Raw genomic sequence first — 26,996 nt, 5'->3', positions numbered from 1 at the left:
GATGGTCATTCACGCCCTCGTCACCTCAAGACTGGATTACTGTAACGCGCTGTACATGGGGCTGCCCCTGAAGAGTGTTCGAAGACTGCAGTTGGTCCAGAATGCAGCCGCGCGAGCGATAATGGGTGTACCTAGGTTACACCTATCCTCCGCGAGCTGCACTGGCTCCCCATTGGTCTCCAGACATGCTTCGAGGTGCTAGTCGTTACTTTTAAAGCCCTACATGGTTTAGGACCTGGCTACCTGAGAGACCGCCTCCTGCTATTCACCTCCCAAAGACCGATAAGATCGCACAGATTGGGCCTCCTCCAGGTGCCATCGGCCGGTCAATGTTGGCTGGCGGCTCCCCGGAGGAGGGCCTTCTCTGTTGCTGCCCCGGCCCTATGGAATGATCTCCCCGTAGAGATCCAGACCCTTACTACTCTTCCGGCCTTCCGTAAAACTACGAAGACCTGGCTGTTCCGGCAGGCCTGGGGCTGCTGATTAGTATCCAGCCCCACTCTAAGCAGTATGCATGATGTGTAATTTTTAAAAATTGTATTTTTAATTTTATATGCCTCCTTGTCTTCTCTGTAAGCCGCCCAGAGTCCCTAGGGAGTGGGCGGCATACAAATGTCAATAAACCTAAACCTAAACCACACAGTAAGATGGCAACAGATTTAATTTTATTTCTAAATAGATTTTAATCACACAACTACATATCAAACACCTTAAAGATGCTTTGCCAGTTTCAAAGTGCCAAAATGAACAGATAAACAAGTTCTGTATTGTCATAACTCTCATTGGGTTGGTATTCTGTGCAATTCAATTCTTTTTTTATCCAGGCAGGAAAAAAAACAAAATGCAAGAAATTATGTGAATTATATACAAAACTGAAATGGACCATTTTTTACATATAAATTGCCATTTGCAGAATAGTAAATACTATCAAATTTGTCTTTCCAAACATTTGAGATTCTTGTAGATTTTGATAGGCCTATGACTGACTGTCCTTGATGACAAAATTACAAATATTGAATGTAAAATTCCAATTTGTAATTATGTAATGTTATCGCTCTATTTTCCAATCATTTCGTTGTCCCTGAATGCATGGAAAAGAGAATGACCATTGGTCTTACCTGAAGGGTCCTTTTCTGCACACTGCAAGAGAGTCCAAGTTGTGGGTTATTTCAGTCTGGTTGCCATGAAACTGAGGAAAGACTTTTCCTTGGTCACGCCTCCAGGCATGCCTAATCCCCAGAAATTTGAGACACTTTGGCCGTGGAGATGCAGCTGGAGATGACCTTAGAATGGAACCGTGTTGACACGATGATCCGTAACCCCGGACAGACCAGGGTGGGTTGGACTCTCTCGCAGTGTGCAGAAAAGGACCCTTCAGGTAAGACCAATGGTCATTTTCCTGCACACTGCTTAGAGAGTCCAAGTTGTGGGACATACCCAAGTTAATGTCCATCTGGGCGGGCAGAATCAGAGTCACGGGTTACGACAGAAGTAGTCACTGCCTGCAGCACCCGCCTGCCAAAGGCCGCCTCAGCTGAAGCAAACGTGTCTAACTTACAGTGTCTGATGAACGGAGATGGTGTAGACCACGCGGCTGCCCTGCAGATCTCCTTGATCAGCGCTTGCGTGGCCCAAGCTGCAGAAGTCGCCGCACTGCGCGTCGAGTGAGCCGTAATTCGGATAGGAACCGCTCTCGACTGTAATTCATACGCAGATGCAATACAGGCTCTGAGCTATCTGCCAATCGTGGACGAAGAGACTTTCTTCCCTAGCAATCCGGGCTGGAAAGATACAAAGAGAGCCTCGGACTTCCGGAAATCGGAGGTGTGATGGACGTAGATTTTAAGTGCTCGTCGCACGTCAAGCTTGTGCCACTTGCGCTCGCTCGGATGCGAAGGATGCGGGCAAAAGTTTGGCAACACAACCTCCTGCGCCCTGTGGTACCAGCAGTTGACCTTGGTGAGAAAGGTCGGATCAAGCCGCAAAACGACCCTGTCGGAATGGACGACGCATAAGTCCTGGCGCATAGACAGAGCCGCCAGCTCCGAGATCCAACGGGCGGAGGTGATGGCGATGAGAAAAGTCTTTAGTGAAAGGTGCTTGAGAGAGGCTGTCTGGAGAGGCTCAAACGGCGGACCCGTGAGAGCCTGTAGCACCACAGAAAGTTGCCATGTCGGATAATGGTGGACCGTGGGAGGCCGGATGTTAGAGGTGCCCTTGAGAAAGCAGCGCACCCTGGGAACCTTGTTGACAGGAAGAGAAGGGTCACCGGACCAAATGGTAGACAAGGCCGCCATCTGGCAACGAAGCGTGGCCGGAGCAAGACCCCTCACAAGGCCCCCCCTGCAGAAAGTCCAGCACCCTTGTCATTGGAGCAGTGACGGGGTCAAGTTCTGAGTCCTCACACCAATGGGCGAAGGTAGCCCAAGTGGGGTCGTAAATCCGAGTCATCGACGGATGCCGAGCTGCTTGAATAGTGTGGACGACGTCATCTGACAGACCTTCAACCCTTAGCAGGTCTCCCTCAAGTGCCAAATGGCCAGCTGCAGCCATTGGGGCTCCAGATGGACAATGGCCCCTTGGCTGAGGGAGACCTGATCCGGGGGAATCAGCCACGACAGGGACACCGACAGGCTTACCAAGTCGGCGAACCACGACCTCCGGGGCCAATGGGGCGCCACGAGTAGAACTTCTGCCCCCTCTTCTATGATCTTGATTAGAAGACGGGGAAGGAGTGGAAGAGGAGGAAACGCATAGAGGAGGCCGCGAGGCCATCTGCAGCGAAGAGCATCCGTTCCTTCCGCTCCCGAACACTGGAAATGGGAGAAAAAGCGCGGAAGGTGCGTGTTGGCTTTTGTCGCAAGCAGGTCTATCATCGGTAGGCCGAACCGGCGAGAAAGTTGTTGAAACAGAGCAGGATCCAGCCGCCATTCCGCAGAGTCTATGGTGGTCCTGCTCAGCCAGTCCGCCTGGGTGTTGTCCACGCCGGAGATGTGGTCGGAGCGGATCGATTCCAGGTGCCGCTCCGCCCATAGTCCCAAGGCCTCCGCCTTTGCCATCAGCCTTCTTGACCTGGTGCCGCCCTGGCTGTTGATGTGCGCCTTCGTGGCGATGTTGTTCGTCATCAATAGGACATGACGGTGGCGTATGTGATGGTGGAAATGATGGAGGGCCAACCTCGCAGCTCGCAGCTCCAGAAGGTTGATGCTGCAACGCGATTCCGCCGGGGACCACCTGCCTTGGACCATGAGATGATCCATGTGCGCTCCCCAACCTGCGAGACTGGCGTTGGTGGTGATAACCAGCCGGTCGGGCCCCTTGACCAGGTGTCCCTTGGTCAGAGCTGGAGAAGCCCACCACCGGAGGGACCTCTTGACTGACTGAGGTACTGGAATCAGTCTTGGTGAGTTGCTCCTGTTGGCCCTCTGATGAGGAAGAAGCAGCCACTGCAGGGCTCTGGAGTGGAGACGAGCCCAAGGGAAGATCGACAGACAGGAGATCATCTTCCCCAGTAGTTGTGAAAGGAGGACAATCTGAACCTGCCTTGCTTGCCGTACAGAGAGGGCCTCCAACCTGTCTTGGGAGAGGAACACCCTGCAGGAGATGGTGTCTATCACCGCCCCCAAGTGATTGATCTTGGTGGTTGGGGTAAGGGACTTTTTTCGAGATTTAGGGAGAACCTGTGATGCCTGAAGGTCCTCATGGTTATCTGGAGATCCCGCAAGGCCTGCTGCCTGGATGACGACTGAATAATGATGTCGTCTAGTTAGCATTGGAGCCTTATGGGCCTGCGGCGGAGGTGGGCCACCACTACTGCCAGAACCTTGGTGAAGGTCCTGGGGGCCGAGGACAGGCCGAATGGAAGGGCCCTGTACTGGAAGTGGCGGCCTGCATAAAAGGAGCTCAGGAACTTCCGATGTCGGGGGTGAATTGGGATGTGTAGGTAAGCCTCCCGCAGATCTATGGAGGTGAGGAGGTCTCCCTGGCGGATCCCCGCCAAAATGGACTGGAGGGACTGCATCTTGAACCTCCGATAGGCAATGTGCCTGTTGAGGTTCTTGAGGTCCAAGATGGCCCTCCACCCCCCCCCCCCCCGAGTTCTTGGGGACCAGGAAGAGAATAGAGTAGAACCCTCTCCCCTCCTGGTCCGGGGGCACCTGCTCGATGGCATTGATCTCCATCTCCAGGAGGTGGGGGACCTCCTGGTTCATCTGCTCCCTCTTGGTGGGCCATGAGGGAGTGGGGCACCTGATAAAGATTCTGGGAGGATAGGATAGGAATTCTAGGGATAGACCCTCCCTGACCACTTGTAAGACCCAGGCATCGTGAGCCGTCTGGGCCCAGTGGGAGGCTAACAGCTGCAGTCGACCCCCGATTGGAGATGAGCTCGGGGAGTCACTTGGACTTCCGGAAGGGCCTGTTGGAGGCGCCTCCTCGATTGAACTTATGGAAGCCAAACTGTTGCCTACCGCAGTCTCGAAAGGAAGACCTGTCCTGAGCCCTCTCCCCCTGCTGCCCAGAGTTTATGTTAGAGGGGTAGAAGGAGGAAGACGTGGAGGGCTCTGAGGGCCGAAAGGACTGCCGCCTCGCATAAGGGGTGGACTTGCTTGTTCTGTTTCTTGGATGTCGAGGGAAGGATTTTTCTTTTATCCTTTGATTTGATCAGGAAAGAATCCAAGACCTCACCAAATAATTTGGACCCTTTGAAGGGGGCAGAAGCCAATTTCCATTTATGCTTCTGGTCCGCCTGCCAATGTCGGAGCTAGAGCAATCTATGGGAGGTGACATTCGCGGCTAGGGCCCTAGAAATGAATTTAGTGGCACTAAGGGCTGCATCCGTGGCGTACTGGGATGCCGTGATGAGCTTGGTCACGTCCTGATGAAGACGGGCACCCCCTGGGGGAATCTTATTTATGATGTCACATGACCAGATTACAGCTGCTCTACTAAAAAAGGAGGCGGAAGAAGAGGCCCTGATGGCCTAGTCCGCCGCCAGGTGAGCCTTGTGACAGACTTTCTCGGCCTTTCTGTCCTCCGCCTTGAGGCCTTCAGACAGGTCCGCAGGTAGGGAGGCGTTAGAAGTAATGGGGGGATCCACTGCCAGGAGAGCCAGGAGGTCTTCCAGGACAGGCTCCATTGTGTACAGTTTCTTGTCTACCCCGCTAGGTGAGGACAAGGTGGCTGGCTGAACTTAGTGACGCTAGATAAGGCCTAGAAACAACCCGGGAACAGGAATCAACTCTTGTTGGGAAGTTGGAGCGTCGAACATGACCGCATTCGGGTTTACTGGGGCCTAATCAGTCTGAGTGGTAGTGGGCTTTGGTTTGATAGTGGTGGTCTTCACCTTGCGGAGGACCGACTTAAACAAGGTGGGCTTGAACAGGCCGAAATAAGAGGGGGTATCCGGCGAGAGATCCTCATCCTCGGACAGACCCTGCTCTATGGGATCCGCTGCCTCCAAGGCCGAGGCCTCACTCACAACGGAGGATTCCAGGGATGGATGGCGCACCCGCTTGGCCGGGGGAGGACCGCCCTGAGCCTTGGGAATCGAAGGAGCCGCCTGCCTATCCTGTGCCCGCATGGCATCAGCTATGCCCTTGGCTATGGCACGTTCCACTATCGCCTGCATCTTAGGAGACAGCTCGGGATCCTGGTCCGAGTCACCATCAGCGCCCAAAGGCTCCTCCCCCTGGGAAGGAGAATCCTCCGTTTTAAAAGGCACAGCAAGCCTCCAAGATCGGCCTGAGGAGATCGACAAAGGAGGCCCTTCCCCCAGCCAAACGCTTACCTCCTGCCTCCTGGAGGCTTGAATACAGCAATTAGTGAAAGAACAACAAAGATAACGGCAAGAATGCCTAAGGGGAAATATACTCAGCCGGAAAAGTCAGAAGTAATAAAGAGAGTCCAAGCAAAGCACTATTTCAGCTGGAGCTCCCAAAACAGTTTCCAAACGGGCCAAACAGAGGAAAATTTCTGGGGATTAGGCACGCCTGGAGGCGTGGCCAAGAAAAAGTCTTTCCTCAGTTTCAGGGCAACCAGACTGAAATAACCCACAACTTGGACTCTCTAAGCAGTGTGCAGGAAAAAGGAGTGTCTATTGTTCATCTCACCAAGCTACATTCATAAAATTTACCCAATGTGGAAGCTATTTTCATGCATTTAGAGAAACATAAGCACCATCATGAGTATGGCCTGCAGATATGTTTCTGCTCAGCTCATATAGTTCTTTTGCTCTCTTTGCATGTTTGGGCATGTACATAGCAAGGACACAATTTAAGCACATCATTTCAAATCACAAACACACTGAAGATATTTATTGGCCAAACTTCAATCTCAAAGCCATTTTATCTGGTTCCTAGTGACCCTCATGTTTTGTTTGGTGCAGATGAACAAGCCTCCCTGTTCCTTTTGTACAGTAAACAAAAAAAAATAGGTAAATGAATATTGGGAGTGAAATCACACTTGAATATTTTAACTCTCCATAGACATTATGTGTAATACCTTAACATCTTTCTATAAAAGTCTGTCTTTTAACTCTCAAAGCATTAGAAAAGCTCCACGGTTGTGCTTGAATGAGAGGACAAGTGTATTTAGTTTTCATTTTTAAATGAAAATGAACTTTTTTCAGATAAGTATGCAAATTGAAATATTGTAAATGTTCAGATTATTCTGGATGTTGGGTGGCAACAATGCAGCAATGTATAATACATAATATCTACAATATGCAAATAGTACTAAGATATTATAGTATAATATATACAATAAAATGTATATATATTAATTGTGATTCATATCAAATATTATATATGTTAGATTGGGTAATGGATAAGCACACATAGGCTTAACGGTAACAACAGTTCTTTATTGAGTACAACAAGTGAGAACAATCCAGCGAAGGTTGAGTCTGACAGCAGCCCTTTTATAGGGAGCTGTCAGACCCTTCGACCAATAGGATTAAACCTCTGTTCCTGCCAGAACAGAGGACCTTGGTGGAAACCACTGTAGTTAGAACTAATATCTAACACCCTTCCCCTCTTGGTTGGAACAATCCTACTTGTAATGTAGTCACGCAGGTAGGCAGGTTTTTGGGTAGCTCTGCCTGACCTGTGCAGTTCAGTAGGAGGGGTTTCCTTGGACAGGTCGGACAGACCTGTTTGCTCCTCAGCTCCACTTGGTGGAAGCTCCTGGAACCTTTCACAGGCCGTAGCTGGAGCTTCTAGAGCTGGTTCGCTCGGATAACCAGATAAGTTTCCTGGTACCCTTGGGTTTGAGCTGGCCATGGAAGGAATGAGTGTTTGCTCTGTTTGGGTAGGGCTTTGGCTAACTCGTGCAGGAGTTACCTCTGGTTGTCTAAGAGTGGAGTTGGAGAGGCAACCATGGAGTTGGTCAATATGCCTTCTCCAATTCCTACTGCCCTCGAGGTCTAAGAGGTAAGAGTGTGGCAGGAATCCAGAGTTCCCCTGGCATAGTTATGGGTGTATACCAAATCTCCTACGCTAAATGTCTGAATCTTGCTTGTGGAGTCTGGGGGCAATGAGGCAGAATAATTGAGGTGTAGCCGGTCTAAGTGGGAACTTAGCTGGCAACCCATGAGAAGCTCGGAGGAGCTTCTCCCTGTTGTGGCACTGGGTGTGATGTGCTGAATTAGCAAATAGTGGTCAACCCATGTTTGCCAATCTCCCGGGCCCATCTTAGAGAGGGCCTCTTTTGCAGATCTCACCATTCTCTCCGCCTGAACATTGGAGGGTGGATGGAATGGCGCGACCAGGGCATACCTGATTCTCTGAGCTGCTAGGAAGATCTCAAATTGCATGGCCGTGAATTGGGGGCCATTGTCAGAGACCAAGATGTCGGGCAGGCCGTGTGTGGAGAAAAGTCTTGATGGAGGTCATCAGGACTACCTCTAACCATTTCGAGTAGGCGTCCACAACTATGAGAAATGTCTGGCCATGAACTGGGCCAGCAAAGTCAATGTGCACCCTAGACCATGGTGCTTGAGGTCACTCCCACTCCTTAGCGGGCACCTCTGGGGTAGCTGGTCTGGACTCCTGGCACAGTGTGCAGGTAGCCACCCACTCTTCGATCTCCCTGTCCATGTTAGGCCACCGCATGTAACTCCTAGCCAAAGACTTCATCCTGACAATTCCAGGATGCCCTATGTATAAAGCCTCTAATACTGCAATGTGCAGTTTGGGTGGAACAACTACCCCTTCCCCCCACAGTAAACAGCCAATTAACAACCAATAACTTATCACGTTTAGCAAAATACATTTTAAAATCAACCCCAACGGACCCCTTGGGCCACCCCCTCCACACCCAGTTCAAAATTTGCTTGATGGTGGAGTCCTTGGCAGAGTGATGGGCAATGTCACTGGACAAGACAGGCCCAGTCTCAAGGCAGTCAATGAGGAGGACTGGCATCTCGGGGATAGGGTCAGAGAGAAGTTCAGGCAGCGAGGAGCGGCTCAACACATCAGCGTGCCCCAAAATGGAGCCTGAGGCGGTAGGAGTAGGCAGCTAGGAAGATGGTCCACCTGGTCATCCATGGAGAAAGTGACACTGGGGTAGGTTGCGCCCCAGCCAGTAAGCCCAACAACGGCTTGTGGTCCGTAACCAGTTCAAAGTCCCAGCCATATAGATACTCGTGGAACCTCTTTACTCTGGCCACTGCAGCCAAAGCCTCATGGTCCAACTGGCTGTAGTTCCGCTCAGTGGTGGACAAGGTCCTGGAGTAAAATGCAATAGAGGCTTCGGTTCCGTTGGGCATGCGGTGGCTGAGGACAGCGCCGACGCCGAAGGGGGGAGCGCAGGTCAGCACCAATGACAGAGTCTGGCTGTATTGGACTAGAAAGGAGTCTGCTGACAGGAGTTGTTTTACCGCGGCAAATGTGGCAGCCTCGGCTCTGCCCCAGGACCACTTCACATTCTTAGCCAGGAGACAGTGTAAGGGCTCAGCAATGGTGGCTTTCTGTTTGAGAAAGACGCTGTAGAAATTAAGGAGCCCGAGGAACACCTGCAGCTCAGTTTGATTGCGAGGTGTGGGGAGGGTCCTGAATAGCTTTAATTTTTTGTGTAGTCGGATGAATCCCAGAACCATCAATCAGGTACCCTAGGAATTCAACCCTTGGCACATTAGTTTGGCATTTCTGTTTTTTTCTAAGGAATATTTTTTATTTTTAAACATAAAAAAGACAACATAAAAAAGTCTCATCCATTACATACAGCATGGCGTTTGGTTACAAGTGTTTTTTCATCCATATTCTCAATTACATATACAATCACAGATTTTCCATCTAATATAACTAAATACCTCACTTTCATTATATAACATATATTCAATTACGCTTAATATTTTTTTCTTTTCAATAAACCTAATTCCCTTACATTCTTGATTGTCTGTTTGATAACAATATACCTTTATATAATCACTTATCCCCTTCTGAATATTTTTACAATATAAAAAAATTACCAACTATTTATATTTGTATATCACTATTTTCAATTATGTATAATCCCACCAATCATCTATTGAGTATGCTTATGTTCATTATTGTCCTTGTACATCATACAGTCAAACAAAGATGTTATTCCTTCATTTTTCAACAAGGTATTCTAAATACTCACTTCAAATATATACCAATTTTTGATTACTTCCTTATTAAAGTTATTTATCAACAGCAGGATATCTTTATAATATATACATAGAGTTATACATTATATTACCAATCCTCTATCTATACATAAATTTATTGTTATCCTTATCCATTTTAAAACAAAAAGTTCTAAATTATTCAATTCATGTGTGTGTGTGTGTATGTGTGTCTGTGTCTGTGTCTGTCTCTTTCATTGTATCGTTATTAATCTATTTCACAACATAATTGTATTATCACTTAACTCCTTCAATTAAAACATAAGTAAAACATTTTTCATTTCCAGGTTTTTTTCTCAGCCACTGATAAAACAAGTCCTATATCTTATAAAATTGCTCGTCTTCTTGTTCTCTAATTTCAAATGTCAATTTACTCATTTCAGCACACTCCATTATTTTTCAAATAACTTCTTCCTGTTTTGGTATTGTTTCATTTTTCCAGTTTTTTGCAAATACGATTTTAGCTGCTGTTAAAAAGTTTGCAATCAAATATTTTAAGTCTTTGTTATAGATTTCTGATATAATTCCCAATAAAAAAAATCTCTGGTTTAAGATCTATGTGTTTCTGTATCATTTTCTCCAACCACATGTGAATTTTAGTCCAGTATCTTTTGGCTTCAATACAAGTTTACCACATGTGGTAATATGAGCCTGGTGTCTGATGACATTTCCAACACTTTTCTGATTTATTCTTGGACATTCGTGCAATTCTCGTTGGGGGTAGATGCCACCTGTAAAATATATTATACAAATTTTCTCTATATGCAGTTGACATTGTCATTTTATAATTTTGAGACCACAATTTCTGCCATTTCTCTAAATCAATCCCATGCCCAAAATTTTTCCCCCAAGCTATCATATTTTCTTTAACTTGTTCCTCTTGTAATTTAACCTCTAATAAATATCCATATAATTTTTAAATTACTTTTTCATCAGTACCTGTTAAAATTTTATCTAACTCAGTCATTTTGTTGTAAAGACCTTTTGATTTCCTATCTTCATCATATCTATATTGTATCTGTACATATGAGTACCAATTCATTTCTATTCCTTCTTGTTTCAACTATTGAATAGATTTGAGTTCACCCTCTGCATTCAGTATTTCAACATATCTAACTGTTTGTTCCTTTTTATATATTATTGGGTATGGAAATGCTTCAATCATTGATATCCAGACTGGAATTTTTAAGTAGTGTAATCTTTTAACCTTTTCCCAATTTAATAACAAGGCCTCCCTTCTAAAATATCCATGTGCTTTAGTTCCCTTATACCATAAAAAAAACATGCCATTCCAAGAGTAAATCATGACCCTCTACATTCAATAATCTAGGGGTTTTTTAGTGTTATCCACTCCTTAATCCACATCAAGTTTGTTGCTTGGTAATATAACTCCCAATAAGGTAAACCAAATCTCCTCTAATTCTAGCATCTTGTAACAGTTTAAGTTTTATTCTAGCTTTTTTCCCTTGCCAAATAAACTTCAAAACTATTTTATTTAGATCTTGAAAAAAGTCCTTACCCAATCTGATTGGGATTGTCTGGAACAAGTATAAAATTCTGGGTAAAATGTTCATTTTAATTGTAGAGATTCTTCCTATCATTGATAGTTGTAGATTTTCCCATTTCATTAAGTCAGTCGCAATTTGTTGTTTTAGTCTAGTATATTTGTCCTCCTTAAGAGTACTACATCTAGATAATAAATACATCCCCAAATATTTAACCTTGCTTGTGATTTGAATCTGCAAAGCTTCTGACAACTCTTCCTTTTGTCTTGATGGTATGTTCTTTGTCAAAATCTTTGTTTTGTCTTTGTTTATTTTCAAACCTGGTACTTTTCCGTACTCCTCTATTCTTTCTAACAATTTGGGTGCTGTCTCTAGTGGATCTTCAAGAATAAGGAGCCGAGGTGGCACAGTGGTTAGGGTGCAGTACTGCAGGCCACTTCAGCTGACTGTTACCTGCAGTTCAGCGGTTCAAATCTCACCGGCTCAAGGTTGACTCAGCCTTCCATCCTTCCATCCTTCCGAGGTGGGTGAAATGAGAACCCAGACTGTGGGGGCAATTTGCTGACTCAATTTGCTAAAAATCTGTAAACCGCTTAGAGAGGGCTGAAAGCTCTATGAAGTGGTATATAAGTCTAATAAATAAAATAAATAAATAAAAACCAAATCATCTGCAAACGCTTGTAGCTTGTATTCTTCTTTTTTAATTTACATTCCTTTTATTTCTTCTTCTCCTCTAATCTTTCTATTTAAAACTTCTAATATTAAGACAAAAAGTAACGGTGATAATAGGCAACTTTGTCTCGTACCTCTCTTTATTTCAATAGACTCTGTCAAATCTCCATTTACCGTTATCTTTGCCGTTTGTTTATGTTTATGTTAAGGGCTGACAATTAAGCTAAGTCTCACTTTCACCCCACCTGGAGCTACAACCTACCGAGGGGGGTGTCCTCACAAGAAGAAAAGAAATGTCTTTCCAAGTGATGACCAAGAGGAAACTGAGTGGGCGACAGCAGAGCCATCTTTATCTGAAAGGCTGGCTGGTGTAAGAATGGAAGAGCCTGCTGTTCGTCCCCGATGGACTTTGGGTGTGGGACAAAAAGAGGAGTTGGGGGAGTTGGATGCTGGAGTCACGAGGAGACCAAAAAAAAGTCAGCGGATTGGGGTGCCGCTGGGGAAGAGGATTACAAGCTGTCCCACGCCATGAGGCTCCTCGAGGAAGCTTGCTCTGAATGCAAAAGCAGTGAAAGGGAGCAGGCTGAAGATCTTGAGCAAAGGTACTCGATGCATAGGTTAAGGGAGGGTGAAGAAGCCGAAGGGGGTTGGGGGCAAGAAAACCCAGAACCAGCCTCCCCCCTCCAGCTAGGGCCACTCAAAGAGTAAGGAGGGCCCCCAGGCGACGCCGAATGGCAAAAGTCCCTCCCTTAACTGTAAAATATGATGGTGACCCCCAGACTTTAGGGTTGTTTATCATTCAGGTCTGGAATTATATGGAAATATATGGACCTGATTTAGAAACTGATGATATGAAAGTAAGGATGGTCTTAATGTCCTTGGAGAAAACAGCGGCCGAATGGATGGTGGGCCTACACAAATGCATTTCCACTCTCCTGAGGAATTTTAATGACTTTATGGCTGCAATGAAGAGGAGGTTTGATGACCCGCTGATCGAGAGACACGGGCGGGTGAAATTTATGGCCCTGAAACAGAGAAATAGATTGGTAGCAGATTATGTCCAGGAGTTTCAACAGTTGTTAGCCTATATGAGGGGGTGGTCAGAAGACACTTTATTGGATCAGTTCGCTGAGGGATTGAATGAAAAAATATACCAGCAATGCATTAACAGACACCTTCCTCGCCGGGTGACTGCTTGGTATGAACACGCAGCAGATGTTGAGTTGGATTTGGCCAGGCTTCAATGCATGAAAGAGGGAGAAGCGGAGAAATCCCCCCCAAGCAGCTCCAAAAGCCCCCCTCCGCCCCAGAAGCGAGGGAAAAGGAAGCTTCGCCAGCAAAACTAAGCCTTTCACATGCTTCCGCTGCGGAAAGGAAGGCCATCACGCCATGAATTGCCATGTAAAAATGGCTCAGACCGCTCCACCCCAGAATCTGTACCCATTGCCACTGATGAAGGACATGCTGGCCCAAATGGGAAAGAGCCGCATTTTCACTAAACTGGACTTGAGAGAAGCATACTATAGAGTCCATATTAAAGAGGGAGATGAGTGGAAAACAGCTTTCAACTGCCCCCTTGGCTGTTTCCAATTTTGGATGATGCCGTTTGGCCTACAGAGGGAGCCTGCGGTCTTCATGCAGTTAATTAATGAGGTGTTGCATGACCATCTCTACAAAGGCGTTATCGTATATTTAGATGATATCCTTATTTACACGGAAACACGTGAGGAACACGTAAAGCTGGTTCGTACTGTGCTGAAAAAGCTTTGGGTCACGGAGCTTTACGCCAAATTGTCCAAATGTGAATTCCATCAGGAGAAGGTTGACTACCTAGGCTATCGTATCTCCCAAGTAAAAGCGGTCACTGAGTGGGAGGCCCCTCGTACACGCAGACAGTTGCAAAAATTTTGGGGGGTTGCCAATTTCTATCGCCAGTTCATCCCTTCTTTTGCTAAGATAGCTCTTCCCATAACTAACCTATTGAAGTCCAAAGGTGGGCCGAAACCCAAGCCTAGCAAGCCATTGGATTGGACCATGGAATGTCAAGCTGCTTTTGAGAAGTTGAAACAGCTTTTTGCCAAAGAACTGGTCCTCAAGCACCTGGACATGGACGCACCTTTTGTAGTTCAGGCTGATGCCAGCGACGTGGCTGTGGGGGTCGTATTGCTTCAGGCCAATGATCAAGGTAACTTACAACCCTGCGCATACACCTCTCGCAAACTGACTGACACAGAGAGACGTTGGGCTATTTGGGAGAAGGAAGCGTTCTCTGTTCATTGGGCTTTAGCCACATGGCGCCATTTTCTGGAGGGCGCCAAGCACCTGTTCGAGGTGTGGACTGACCATAAAAATTTGGAAGCTTTAAGAACTCCCAGGAAACTTTCTCCTAAACAGATGCACTGGACTCAACATTTCAATCGTTTTAATTTCACCCTGAAATACATTCCGGGGGGGGGGGAGAATTTTATGGCTGATGCTTTGTCCAGGCTTCCTCAATACAATTGTTCTAAGCTCAGCGTGGTCCAGCCTGTCATTCCCACGACGAGCCTCGCTACTCCAGTGGTTACTAGACAACAAGCACATTCTAAAGTGGAGATGTCCCAGGACTTTCTTTCCAATCTCAAGAAAGCCCTCCCTAATGATGATTGGTTCTAGCAGCACATGAGTGAATGTACCATGAGGGATGAATTGCCCTGGATTGGGGCAAAACTTTACGTTCCTACGTCTCTTCGACTAGTTGTTCTTCAGCAAGCTCATGATTCCCGGATGGCGGGGCATTTTGGTTTCGTAAAAACGCTCCATCTCGTCAAGAGGCAATTTTGGTGGCCTTCTTTGAAAAAGGACATTGAACTTTATGTTGCCAGTTGTCCCATTTGTGCCGCTGCTAAACACTCGCCGGGGAAACCTCAAGGACTGCTCCAGACTGTAGCTCGACCCGTCTCCCCTTGGAAGGAAATCTCTATGGACTTCATTGTGGAACTCCCTGAGAGTCAGGGACACACCGTTATCTGGGTGGTTACCGACTTGTTCTCCAAGCAAGTCCATTTCATCCCTTGTTCCAAGATTCCATCTGCTAAGACTCTTGCTAAGATGTTCATCTCCCACATTTACCGCTTACATGGGGTGCCTGACCACATCATTTCGGATAGGGGTGTGCAGTTCACCTCCATGTTCTGGAAGGAGTTTCTGAAGCGAATTGGCTCCGCCCAGGCCTTAAGCTCCGCCCACCACCCTCAGACTAATGGGGCTTGTGAGAGGACTAATTCTGTTCTGGAACAGTATTTGCGTTGTTTCATCAACTACCAGCAGGATGATTGGGTGGATTTGTTGCCGCACACGGAGGTGGCTTTTAACAATTCTGTGCATAGCAGCACTGGTTTCACCCCTTTCCGGGTGGTGTATGGCCAAGATTTTGTACCCATTCCTGAGGCTCCTCGTGAACAGTCCCCAGGGGGCGTCTCTATCTGAGTGGAGTGATCACCTTCGGCATGTTTGGCCTTTAGCACTCCAAACTTTGGACGCTGCACATCGCGGACATAAGAAACATGCTGAATAGGAACGGACTAAGCCATATGATTACAAGGTTGGTGATCAAGTTTATCTGTCCACTAGATTTCTTGAGACTCCACAAAAGTCGAAGAAGTTGGGGCCTAAATATGTTGGCCCATTTCCTATTATCAAGATCATCAATCCTGTTTCTGTTCAGCTGCAACTGCCTAAGCACCTCAACCGGGTTTACCCTGTTTTTCATGTTAACCTCATAAAGCCTGTTCGCACTTCATCTTTACGTCTGCCTGTTCCGCCATCGCCCGCCCCGCTGTTGATTGATGGTGAACAACATTTCGAGGTTCGCGAGATTTTGGACTCCCGTAAACGCCAGAATCGTATCAGTACTTGGTGGCTTGGAAGCATTTTCCACCCTCTCATGCCGAATGTGTGGACAAGTCCCATGTTAGGGCCCCTAAATTGCTCCGCCAGTTCTATTCCACTTATCCTGACAAACCCTGATTTGGCCTGTTTCCTGACAAGTTTTCTCTCTTCTCTCTCTCTTCCTCTCCCCTTTTCCCTTTTTTTTGTGTTTTGTTGTTTGTCTGTTTGTTTGTGTTTTGTTGTTCTGCAGGTTTGACCGCCTTTTCTGGAAGAGGGCCGGATGTCAGCCTCCGCTTTGCTACTGCTTCGTCTGCCATTGAAACGGGGAGGGGGGCATGGTATTTGGGAGGGGAATCATTGTTGTGCTGGAGGACAATTATAGATTTTGAACTGACCACCTTACTGCGAATGTGGAGGAGGAGTGTTTCCCACCAAGGCCAACGGCCCAGCATTCCATCCTGGTGATGCCTTTCAATGTTATCTCACACCTGACATTTGGGAGAATTATGATTGGACTGTATACGGGATGCCAAGGGGAGGGGAATGAATTATACAATATATTATTCGCTTTCGCGCCTAAATAATCAGACTTAGCTTAGCTTCGCTTCTATTCATCTATAATTAGTAAAAGTACACTTGATTTCAACAAATGGAGTCCTGTGGTTTTCTTTCCTGATTTGTGAATGAAGAAGGGCTGACAATTTATTTGTATGGTTTGGATAAATTTCTTACCAAAGTTCATCTGTTCCAATTCTAGAAACATAAATTGTCAATTCACGTTGTCAAAAGCCTTCTGTGCATCAAGAAACATCAAAGCCATTTGTTTTTCGGGATGAGCCTCATAGAGTATTCAAAATCATTCTCCTATTGTCTAATTTGTCTTTTTGGTAAAAAAAAACATTTAAAGCTATTTAAGTGTCTCTGCTAATATAGATGCAAATAGCTTATAATCTGAGTTTAATAAAGAAATTGGTCCATAGTTCTTGGTTTGTGTTAAATCAGTCTCCTCTTTAGGTAGCAATGCAATGTATGCTTCTGACCATGATTTAAGGTTTATTAAAGGTTTAAGGTTTATTAAAATTTGTATGCCGCCCATTCCCATCGGGACTCTGGGCAGCTCACAGCAAGACAGAAACAATTTAAATTTAAAAATAGAAAAATACAATATCAAAAATTCACATCATCCATTACATCTAAGCGGGGGCTGGATATCCATCAACAGCCCCAGGCCTGCCAGAACAACCATGTCTGTACGGCTTTACGGAAGGCCGGGAGAGTAGTAAGGGTCCAGATCTCTGCGGGTAGATCGTTCCACAGGGCCGACGCAGCAACAGAGTCGCCAACCGGCATTGTCTGGTTGATGGCACCCGGAGGAGGCCCAGCCTGTGGGATCTTGTTGGTCATTGGGAGGTGAGTGGCAGGAGGCAGTCTCTCAGGTAGCCAGGTCCTAAACCATGTAGGGTTTTAAAAGTAACGACTAGCACCTTGAAGCGAGTCTAGAGACCAATGGGGAGCCAGTGCAGCTCGCGGAGGATCGGTGTAACATGGGTGTATCTAGATACACCCCATATCGCTCACGCGGCTGCGTTCTGGACCAACTGTAGTCTTCAAACACTCTTCAGGGGCAGCCCCATGTAGAACGTGTTACAGTAATCCGGTCTTGAGGTGACAAGGGCGTGAGTGACTATTCGAAGTTCCTTGTTTCTTCAGTCATAAGCTATCTGAAATTTCTTAGTCCCATATTTATTTTGAATATAGTCAATCCATCTTCTCCACTCCAGTTTATATCTCTTGTTTCAATGGTCCTTGAGGTATGCTGATATTTTAGCCATCTCAGCTAGGTTTGTTACTTTCAATGTCCATTCTTGAATAGTAGGCAAGTCTTCCTTCTTCCAGTATTGCACCACCGGCAGTCTAGCTGCGGCTATTAAATGCAAAATCAGGTTAATCTCTACAACTGTACAATCAGTAATTATACCTAACAAAAATAACTGAGGGGTAAACTTTATCCTTTTTTAAAGAACATTTTGCATAATCCACCATATTTTTATCCAAAATTCTTTAACCTTTTTACAAGTCCACCATATATGAAAGTAAGTAGCATCACCACAATCACATCTCCAGCATTTAGGTTGTAAATTCAGATACATAGAGGCCAGTTTTTTAGGATCTAGATGTCATCTATAAAACATCTTATAAAAGTTTTCTCTCAAATTTGGGGCTTGTGTAAACTTTACATTTCTTACCCAGATCTTTTCCCATGTATCCAACATTATTGGTTCTTCACTTTATCATACAGTCTAACTAATTCTGTTTCCGAATCCATTTCTATTAATGCATTATATAGTGTCTTTATATGCATTGGACTTTGATTTCTGATTTGTTTTAGTAAGTTATCCTCGTCTTGCATAAAACCCATTTTTTGATCTCTTTTCCATCTGGCCTGTAACTGCCCATACTGAAACCATGTTTGAATTACCTTTTCCTCTTTTAGTACATTCAAGGGTTTTAATTGTAGTACACCTCTTTCTAAGGTAAGAAGCTGTTTGTTTGTAATTACATCCTGTTTTTGTACTATATTTATGTTTTCTATTGTCTAGTGTCTAGGAATTGCCCACATGGGTATCTTGTCATTTAGTTTGTATTGATATTTTTTCCAGACCCGCAGTAGAGCATTCCTTAAAATATGACTTTTAAAGTTCTTATCTACCTTTTGTCATATATCAAGTAAGCATGCCAACCATATACCAAATCATGCACTTCAATATTAAGTATTCTATCATCTGTTAAATTAATCCAGTCACTAATTACCGATAAAACTACTGCTTCATAATATAGTTTTAAATTGGGTAATTTCAAACCTCCTCTCTCACGCACATCTTGCATTATTTTTAGTTTTATTTTCGGCTTCTTCCCTGCCCATACAAATTTATTACTGCCCTTCTGCCATTCTAGCAAATTCGCATCTTTTTAAAGTATTGGTATCATTTGAAAAAAAAAAATTAGGTAGAACATTCTTTTTCACTGCTGCTATTCTTCCCAGCAGAGATAATTGTAATTTCTCCCAATTTTTCATCTCTGTCTGTATGCTGCGCCATAGTGGTTCATAATTATACTTATATAGCTTCCCATTTGAGATTGAAATATAGACTCCTAAATATTTAACCTTTTTAGCTATTTCACATCCTGTCATTCCTTCTAATTCTTCCCTTTGTTTAGTGTTCATATTTGTAACTATCATCTTTGTTTTCCCTAAATTTATTTTAAATCTGGACACTTGGCCATATTGATTAATCATATTCATTAAAACCTTACTAGATTCCTGTGGTTGGGTTAATGTTATAACCAAATCATCCATGAAAGCACGTACTCTATATTCTTGATGCCTAATCTTGATTCCCTGTAAATCATCTGAACCCCGTATTTTGTCAACAATAGTTCCAAAGATATGATAAACAGTAATGGGGATAAGGGACAATCCTGCCTTGTACCTTTCTCGATTTTAAATGGATCTGTTAAGCTTCCATTGACTATGATTTGAGCTGTTTATTCCTGATATATTGCTTTAATTGATTGTAAAAAATGCTCTCCTATTTGCATTTTTTGCATTATTTTCAATAAAAATTGCCAATTCACTCGATCAAAAGCTTTCTCGGCATCTAGAAATATAAGCGCAGCAGGGATTTGGTTATTCTTTCCCAAATATTCCAGTATATTAACAATTTGTCTTACATTATTTCTCATTTGTCTCCCTTGTATAAAACCTGTTTGATCATTATGAATCAATTGCTGAATAACCAACATTAACCTATTCACTAATATTTTAGTAAAAATTTTATAATCTATATTAAGTAATGATATGGGTCTGTAATTTTTTGGTTGACTAAGATCTTGATCCTCTTTTGGTATCAGGGATATAAAGACTGTCTTCCAAGATGGGGGTACCTTCCCTTCCATTTGGATCTTATTGAATAGTTCCTTAAGAGGTTCTACCATTTCTAATTGTAAATTTTTGTAATAAGCCGACGTCAGGCTGTCTGTACCCGGTGCTTTCCCTACCTTTAGCTGTTTAATTACCTGGATAATTTCCCCCGAAGTTATTGGTTGATTCAATCTCTCCCTCTGCTCGTCTTTAACTATAGGTATTTTTCTTTATCCAGGTATCTATCTATATCTAAGCCTTGTATTTTGTCATTCATGTACAATCCTGTGAAAAATTCATGAAAAACCTTTTGAATCTCATCCTGTTGATACACTTCCTTCCCTTTATAATGTAATTTCAATATATTGCAAGATTTGTTTTTTCCTAATCAGATATGCTAACCATCTACCAGATTTATTTGCGTTACAAAAAGTGTTATGTTTTGCGTATAGCAAGTTAGTAGCCATCTAGTCTGACATCAGCATATTAAATTGCTCTCTTAATAAAGTAATTGCTTCTTTAATCTTCTTCTCTCCTGGTTTTAGTATTAATTCCTGTTCTCTCTTCCTGATTTCTTCTTCTAGTTCAATTCTCTTTTCCCCCTGTTTACGTCTATGTAACCTATTTAAATTTATTAGAACTCCTCGCATATAAGCTTTACTTGCGTCCCAAACCATTTCCATAGATGTACCCTTATTCATATTGAAAACAAAATATTCTCTTAACAATTTTTTACATTCATTAATATTTTTCTCATATCTAAATAAGTTTTCATTCAATCTCCAAGTCCTTCTTGCTTGTGTCCCAAATTCCAACTCCATCCAAATCGGATTATGATCTGATAAGGCTCTGGAACATATCTTCGTCTTCTTTACCCTAGAAAGCAAATCATTGGTTGTTAGTATAAAGTCAATACTAGAAAAGGATTGATGTCTATCAGAAAAAAATGTAAAGTCATATTCTTCTGCATTCCTTTCTCGCCAGATGTCTCTCGGTTCAAAATCATCCATCATATTGAAAAAGGACTTGGGTAATTTCGCTCGCATTTGGATATTTTGCCGGAGACCCTTCTTGTCTTTCTTGGTATCCATAACACCGTTCCAGTCACCCAATAATATGCAAGATCTATAGTCCCAATGTACTAACTTAGTATGGAGCGTTTTATAAAATTTATCTTGTTGTTGATTGGGAGCATATATTCCCATTAGAAGTATCTTTTTCCCTTCTAATACCAGTTCTATTGCAATATATCTTCCTTGAGAGTCTGCTTCAATTAATTCGGCTTTCATGTCCTTTCTTAAGTAAATAACTATACCATTTTTCTTCTCAGGAGCAGAAGCTATAAAGTGTTGTCCAAGTCTTGTATTAATCAAGTATTTCTGGTCAGTTAATCTAATATGAGTCTCTTGCAGGCAAATTATGTCATTCTTAAATTGTTTCAGATAGTGATTTCTTTTCTTCCTTTTCTGTGGGAAATTTAAACCATTAACGTTCCAGGTTAAGAACTTAGTTGTCATCTTTAGCTCCCTCAAGCTTTTTAAGAGCCCTCTGGAAATCCTGAAGTTTGGTTTTCAGCCTGGCTCCACCCACTGCTTCTGAACTAAGACCTGTGACTTCTTGGATGGTAACATGTGTTTGTTGTGAAGCCTGTTGCTTTTTTAGCTCTTGTTCCATTCGCCTGATAATCACGCAGGTTTGTCTTGGCTCCTTGGCTCCTTGTAGCTCTGAGAGAGGAAGTTGGTCCAGCTTTGATGGTCCTTGGGTGGCTAGCTGTCTATCCTGTCCTTCTTGTTCTCTTTCTCTGGGTCCAGGAGGGGGGGGATGTCCAGCCTTCAATATATTATTGTAAAAATCTTGAACCTTCCATACTGAGTTAAGTCTTTGCCCCTGGTAGGTAACTGCAAGTCCAGCTGAGGCCTCCCATCTGAACTGTAGTTGACGATTATTTTGTTTTAAGTGCTTTCGTTAGCTCCATCATTGTTAATTTACTTTCCAACATTGTTCTAGTTTCGTCTGATATCTGAGAAGATTAGCATCCTGTAAATACTTTTTAACTCCTCCCTCTTCCACTTTCTCTTGTTCATAGAGCTTAGCATAGTAGTCTTCTATAAAAAAAAAATTCTCAGCATTTCCATACTGAATTTGTCCTTGCTCATATCTTAATTGGAATATTTTCTTTGCTTCTCTCTCTTTTTTCAGCTTATATGCCAACCATCTGCCTGGTTTATTTGCATTTTCAAAGTAATTCTGTTTAGTGCCTCTAATCTTTTGTGCCAGTTCTTCCTTTTCCAGTAGATCCATTTTATGTTTGATTATTTCCATTTTTATTTTAACATCTTTTTTTGTGGCGACCTCTGTAACTCTTTTTCAAGTATTTTATAGTTGTTATCTAGAGCTTTATATGTTTGTCTTTTCTTTGAATTTCTCTTCCTTGTGTAGTCTATTATCAGACCCCTGGGAACAGCCTTCATTGTATCCCAAAGATTCTGGATTGATGTATCTTCTTTTCTATTTTCTTTAAAGAAAAAGGTCAGTTCTTCTTCCATTTTCTATACAAAGTCTTTTTTCTTTCAATTTGATATTGTTTAGTGTCCATCTAGGTCTTGTCTTTTGGCCTTTCCATTTAATTTTGATTGGATTATGGTCCGCCCAAGTGCTTGTTTCAATCTCAATTTCTTGTACATTGCAAATCAATTCTGCTGAGGCCCATATCATATCAATTCTGGAGAATGATGAATGTCTATTTGAATAAAAAGTATATTGTTATTTTTTAGTATTTCTTTCTCTCCATATATCTTTTAAATTTATTTCATCTATCATCCTGAAGAAGGATTTCAGTAGCAGTTTTCTATTTAGCTTTGTTATTTTGTGTGTTTTGTAGTCTATGTTCTGGTTTACAATGCCATTTTTTGTGCAATTTTTTATAAAATTCATCTTGCTTTTCATTAGGAGCAGAGATTCCAATTAGAAGTGTTTTTTTAATATCCATAATTTCCACCATAAAAATTCTTCCCTCTTCATCTGCATAGATTAGTTTCACTGGAATATTATCTTTAATATAGATCACTCCTCTTTTCTTACAATTTGCCAGTGTAGTAAACATTTTCCCATGCTTTGGTTGTGTTAGTAGGTGTTCATGTCTCTTTTGAATATGTACTTCTTGTAGGCAGATTATGTAAAGTTTTAGCTTTTCTAATTTGTGAAATATTTTCTTTCTTTTAATTGCTGAGTTAAGTCCATTAATATTGATTGTGACAATTTTTCCTCCATATTTATACTTTATATACAGGATTTATAGCTCTAGTAGATCTGGGTTCTTGTTGTTCTCTGTAATTTACACCCCCCCACCGCACCTTCTTCTTTATCAATTCTGCCTATGACTCCTTCTACTTTTTCAATCTCAATTATAGGTGCCTCCAGTAGTTGTGCCACTAATTTATCTTTTCCAGCTTTCTCATCCATTTCTCTGGAATGTTCTGCATAGAAAGCTTCTGCCTTATCAATTGTATCTATTCTATATCTTTGTCCTTGCCATGTAAACAGTAGACCTTCTGGTATGAGCCATCTGTAATTAACACCTTTTTTAATCAGAACTTTAGTCAAAAATTGATATTCTCTTCTCTCTCACTTATCTCGGAATTTGTTTCAGAACTACGATCTCCTTAATTTGGCATTTCTCTTTTTTGAGACCGAGGCCTTGGTCTCTAATTTGAGCCAAAACTGATTGTACGTGGTTTAAAAGTTGCGCCTCATTTGCAGCTGATACCAAGATGTCATCAAAATAAGGGATGACTCCTGGAATCCCCTATCCCCTGCAAAAGCAGTTCCATGATGCTTTGGAACAATCCAGGGGCGATACTAATGCCGAATTGCAGGCTGTGACATTTGAATGCACCCCTGCGCATCACAATGGTTTGGGCCTCTGTCGTAGCGCCATCTATAGGCAATTGTTGGTATGCCTGCACCATGTCCAATTTTGCAAAGATTTTTCCTGGGCCTAATGAATGAAGTAGGTGCTGTACAATGGGTACAGGGTAGGTGCTTTGTTGTAGGTGCTTTATTGTGCGCTTGTAGTCCGCGCAGATGTGGACAGACCTATCAGATTTGACAGGTGTCACTATAGGTGTCTCCTAGCGTGCATGATCAACCGGTTCTAGGATTCCCTGGCTCATGAGCTTGTCAATTTCCCTGTCAATTTTGGGGCGGAGAGCAAAAGGTATTCTCCTGGGTTTTAGCCTAATAGGGGCTATGTTGGGGTCCAAACTATAGGAAATTGGAGTCCCCACATACTTATTGAGACTGGTGCTGAAGACGTCCTCAAACTCCTTAAAGTTGACCTCAGCGACGTCATCTTTCAAAGCGTTGATACCGGTCACTTCTAGGCCCAGGGCTTGGAACCAATCTAGCCCTAGGAGGCTCTGCAGGTTGCCGGCTGACCACTGTCACTGGGAGTTTCCTGCTGAACTGCTTGAATTTCACCTGGAAGGTGCCTTAGCCATGATGGGGACACGGTTTCCCTGGTAATCAGGTAGGCAGATGTCAGTGGTGTGTAGATGCTGCTTCTGTGGGCTAGGGATAGCCTGCTTAAGGGTAGACCACGGCATGATGGTTAGTGATGACACTGTCAATCTGCATCTCACATGGAGAGTCCTTGATGAGGACCATTACCTTCAGCTTTTTTGGCCGCCTGGTATGGACTTGGCTGATTGATGTATGGTAGGTGACTATTGTCGCCCTCTGAGCACCGTGGTGGCTTCTGCCAGGCCCCTGGGTTGGGCCTCTGTTGGTGACTTGGTGCACTTCTAGGCTGCCAGGTGATGGCAGGGAGTTCGCTCCAGCACACCTTGGCGATGTGCTCCTTTCGCTTGCAGCACTGGCAGTTTGCGTCATGGAAATGGCAAGCCGATCTGGCATGGTCTCTGCAGCCAGCGCAAGGCGGGAGACGCGATTTGAATTTGCATGCCGGCTAGGCGCAGCTACTACCCATGTGACAGCTGTCATCTTCCTCACCTTCCTCGCTCTCAGGCTCTGCAGCCTTGCGATGTATGTGTGTATTTTTTTGCACATCTTGTGGTACGCTTTGGCACTGCAGAGTCTCAGTAGTTTTGGCGGCTGATTCAGATGCCCTGGCCTCGTCCAAGGCGATCTGCAGAGTGAGGTTAGATTTAGCGAGTAACTTCCTCTGCGGGGTAATGTCCTGCACGCCTCAAATTATGCGGTCCAGAATCAGCTTGTTCAAGTCTCGGAATTCACAGTACGCTGCGGCTTGCAAAGCACCACAATGTACTCATTAATCGACTCACCCTCTTTCTGGTTTCTGATTTTAAACTCATGCTGCCGAATGTGTTTGGATGTCTTAGGCACATAGTGGGTCCTTAGCGTCTGCTGCAGCATGGACCAGGCGAGTGCTTGAAGCGGTGTCAGCTCAGAAAGGTTTTTTGCCATCTCAAACACTTCCCAGCCACAGTATCCAAGGAACATGTTCTTCTTGTGGCCTTCAGGAAAGCCCATGAGGTCGTTTGCCTCAAGGAAGCAGTCAAATCGTAGCATGTACAATTCCCAGCTCGGTGACTGGGTCATACGGAGTTGGTGGGGCGTGCATAGCCATTTTGTGTACAGAGGGTGATTTGAGTTTGCCACTCAAAAATGGCTGCTTGAAGCCACGCTGAGCTCTGGGCTGGATGTACTTGCTGGATTGCTACGCTCTTTTTGGTTCACCTAGTTGCCTTTCAATCCCATCCTCATCACCAGAGTTGGATTGAGTAATGGATAGGCACACACAGGCTTAACGGTAACAACAGCTCTTTATTGAGTACAACAAGTGAGAACAATCCAGTGAAGGTTGAGTCTGACAGCAGCCCTTTTATAGGGAGCTGTCAGACCTTCCGATCAATATGATTAAACCTCTGTTCCCGCCAGAACAGAGGACCTTGGTGGAAACCATTGTAATTAGAACTAACATCTAACAATATACATGATAAAATATTTCAAATAACATGTATCAACATATAAAATAATGTTATATATCAAATGTTTGGAAGTATGTGTATGCTTCTGACTTTCAGTCATGCATGCTCTGAAGAACATAGCCTGCAAGAATGCAGAAATTGAATATTTGTTAATTATATTGGCATTTGTGTTCCATTCCAGATAGTGAAGTTATCACATTATGGGCCTCATGAATCTTTCTGTTCTCCATGCATGCACATCATTAGATTGTGTTGCATGAGATTTTATTCCTCATTCCTTGCCTTCCATTGAAATGTAACCTTGTCTTTTCACATAGGTAATCGCTGAAGAATTATCTGGCAATGATGACTATGTTGAGCTTTCCTTTAGTGCAAGAAAATTAGATGACAAGGTAAGCCAACTGTTTTATATTAACTTTACTGAATGAAAGAGAAGTGCAGATAAATGTGATTTAATGAGATATCCTCCCCTGCAGCTATTTTTGTAGTGCTAATGTTATTAAACATATTGGAGAGTGACAGATTAATTTTCATAATGAGGCTTTCGTCAAATTGCATAGTAATGAGGGAGTAAAATTCCCAATGGAATGTAATTGGGAAAAGGACAATTTAATTATGTGAGGACCTTATGTATTTAAAATGCCAACAATCACAGCAGTTGGCTTCTTCCAACTTATCACAGACAATAACATTCAAAGTTGACATCTTGCAATATAAATTTGGATAAACATTTGAGCATGCTTCTCCTCACCCCTCACCCCGAAAGATTTTTCCAGCTAATTTATCAAGTAGCCAGAAACTTGATGCTTTTTATGTATTCCTGCCAAAATATTTTGACCATTTAATTAGAGAAGATAATCATTCATTAAGAAAAAAAATACTTATTTTAGAGATGATAGTTAGTTTTATTTATTTTATTTATATTTTTTAGTTTAAAACACTGCTCTGTTTTTATTCTAAAATATTTATACTTTATATCTTATTTCTGACTATCTCTTTGCATATCTCATAATAAAGGTTATAGAACCCAGGATGGACTCAAACAAAGAGATATAAATACCATTCTATATCTTAAATGTAAATATGTCATACATGTTACACCCATCTTTGAAAAAATGGTAGATTAGTAGTTCTTCATCTTCTTCTTCTTGTTCCTAGCATATTCCGCTTTTCAGAACATTGAACGGAACTTTGCACGATCAACTGCATCTCCAGAACAGAGGCCCGTAGCTTGCATATCTTTGTCACTAGTATTTAGCAATCTCTGTTTTGGGCACCCATCAGGTCACCATTGACTTCTAGTTGGTAGGCAGTCTTGACAACAGTGGAAGGTGTTGCTCTGAGGACATGTCTATACTAGTGGAGCCAGCCTTCTCTCATCTTCTCTATAATTGGTGCCACACCAAAAT

At 43.4% G+C, this 26,996-nt stretch overlaps 1 protein-coding gene across 5 annotated transcripts in view; it reads left to right on the top strand.

The window, feature by feature from the left end:
• The window catches only part of CPNE4 (copine 4), a 369,631-nt gene that overhangs the window by 233,717 nt on the left and 108,918 nt on the right, over positions 1-26,996 (top strand). For all 5 annotated transcript variants that reach the window (XM_087712948.1, XM_087712945.1, XM_087712946.1 and 2 more), the window contains exon 5: positions 25,905-25,979. In XM_087712948.1, coding sequence (XP_087569074.1) covers positions 25,905-25,979 — 75 coding nt within the window. The remainder of the gene's footprint in view (positions 1-25,904; positions 25,980-26,996) is intronic.

Source organism: Thamnophis sirtalis, unplaced genomic scaffold, assembly GCF_051295495.1.
Source record: "Thamnophis sirtalis isolate CommonGarterSnake01/CBP01778 unplaced genomic scaffold, rThaSir2_p1.2 scaffold_4, whole genome shotgun sequence".
NCBI classification, from domain to species: Eukaryota; Metazoa; Chordata; class Lepidosauria; order Squamata; family Natricidae; genus Thamnophis; species Thamnophis sirtalis.
The sequence above is the reverse complement of the archived record's forward strand: the minus strand, read 5'-3'. Positions and strand labels throughout refer to the sequence as shown.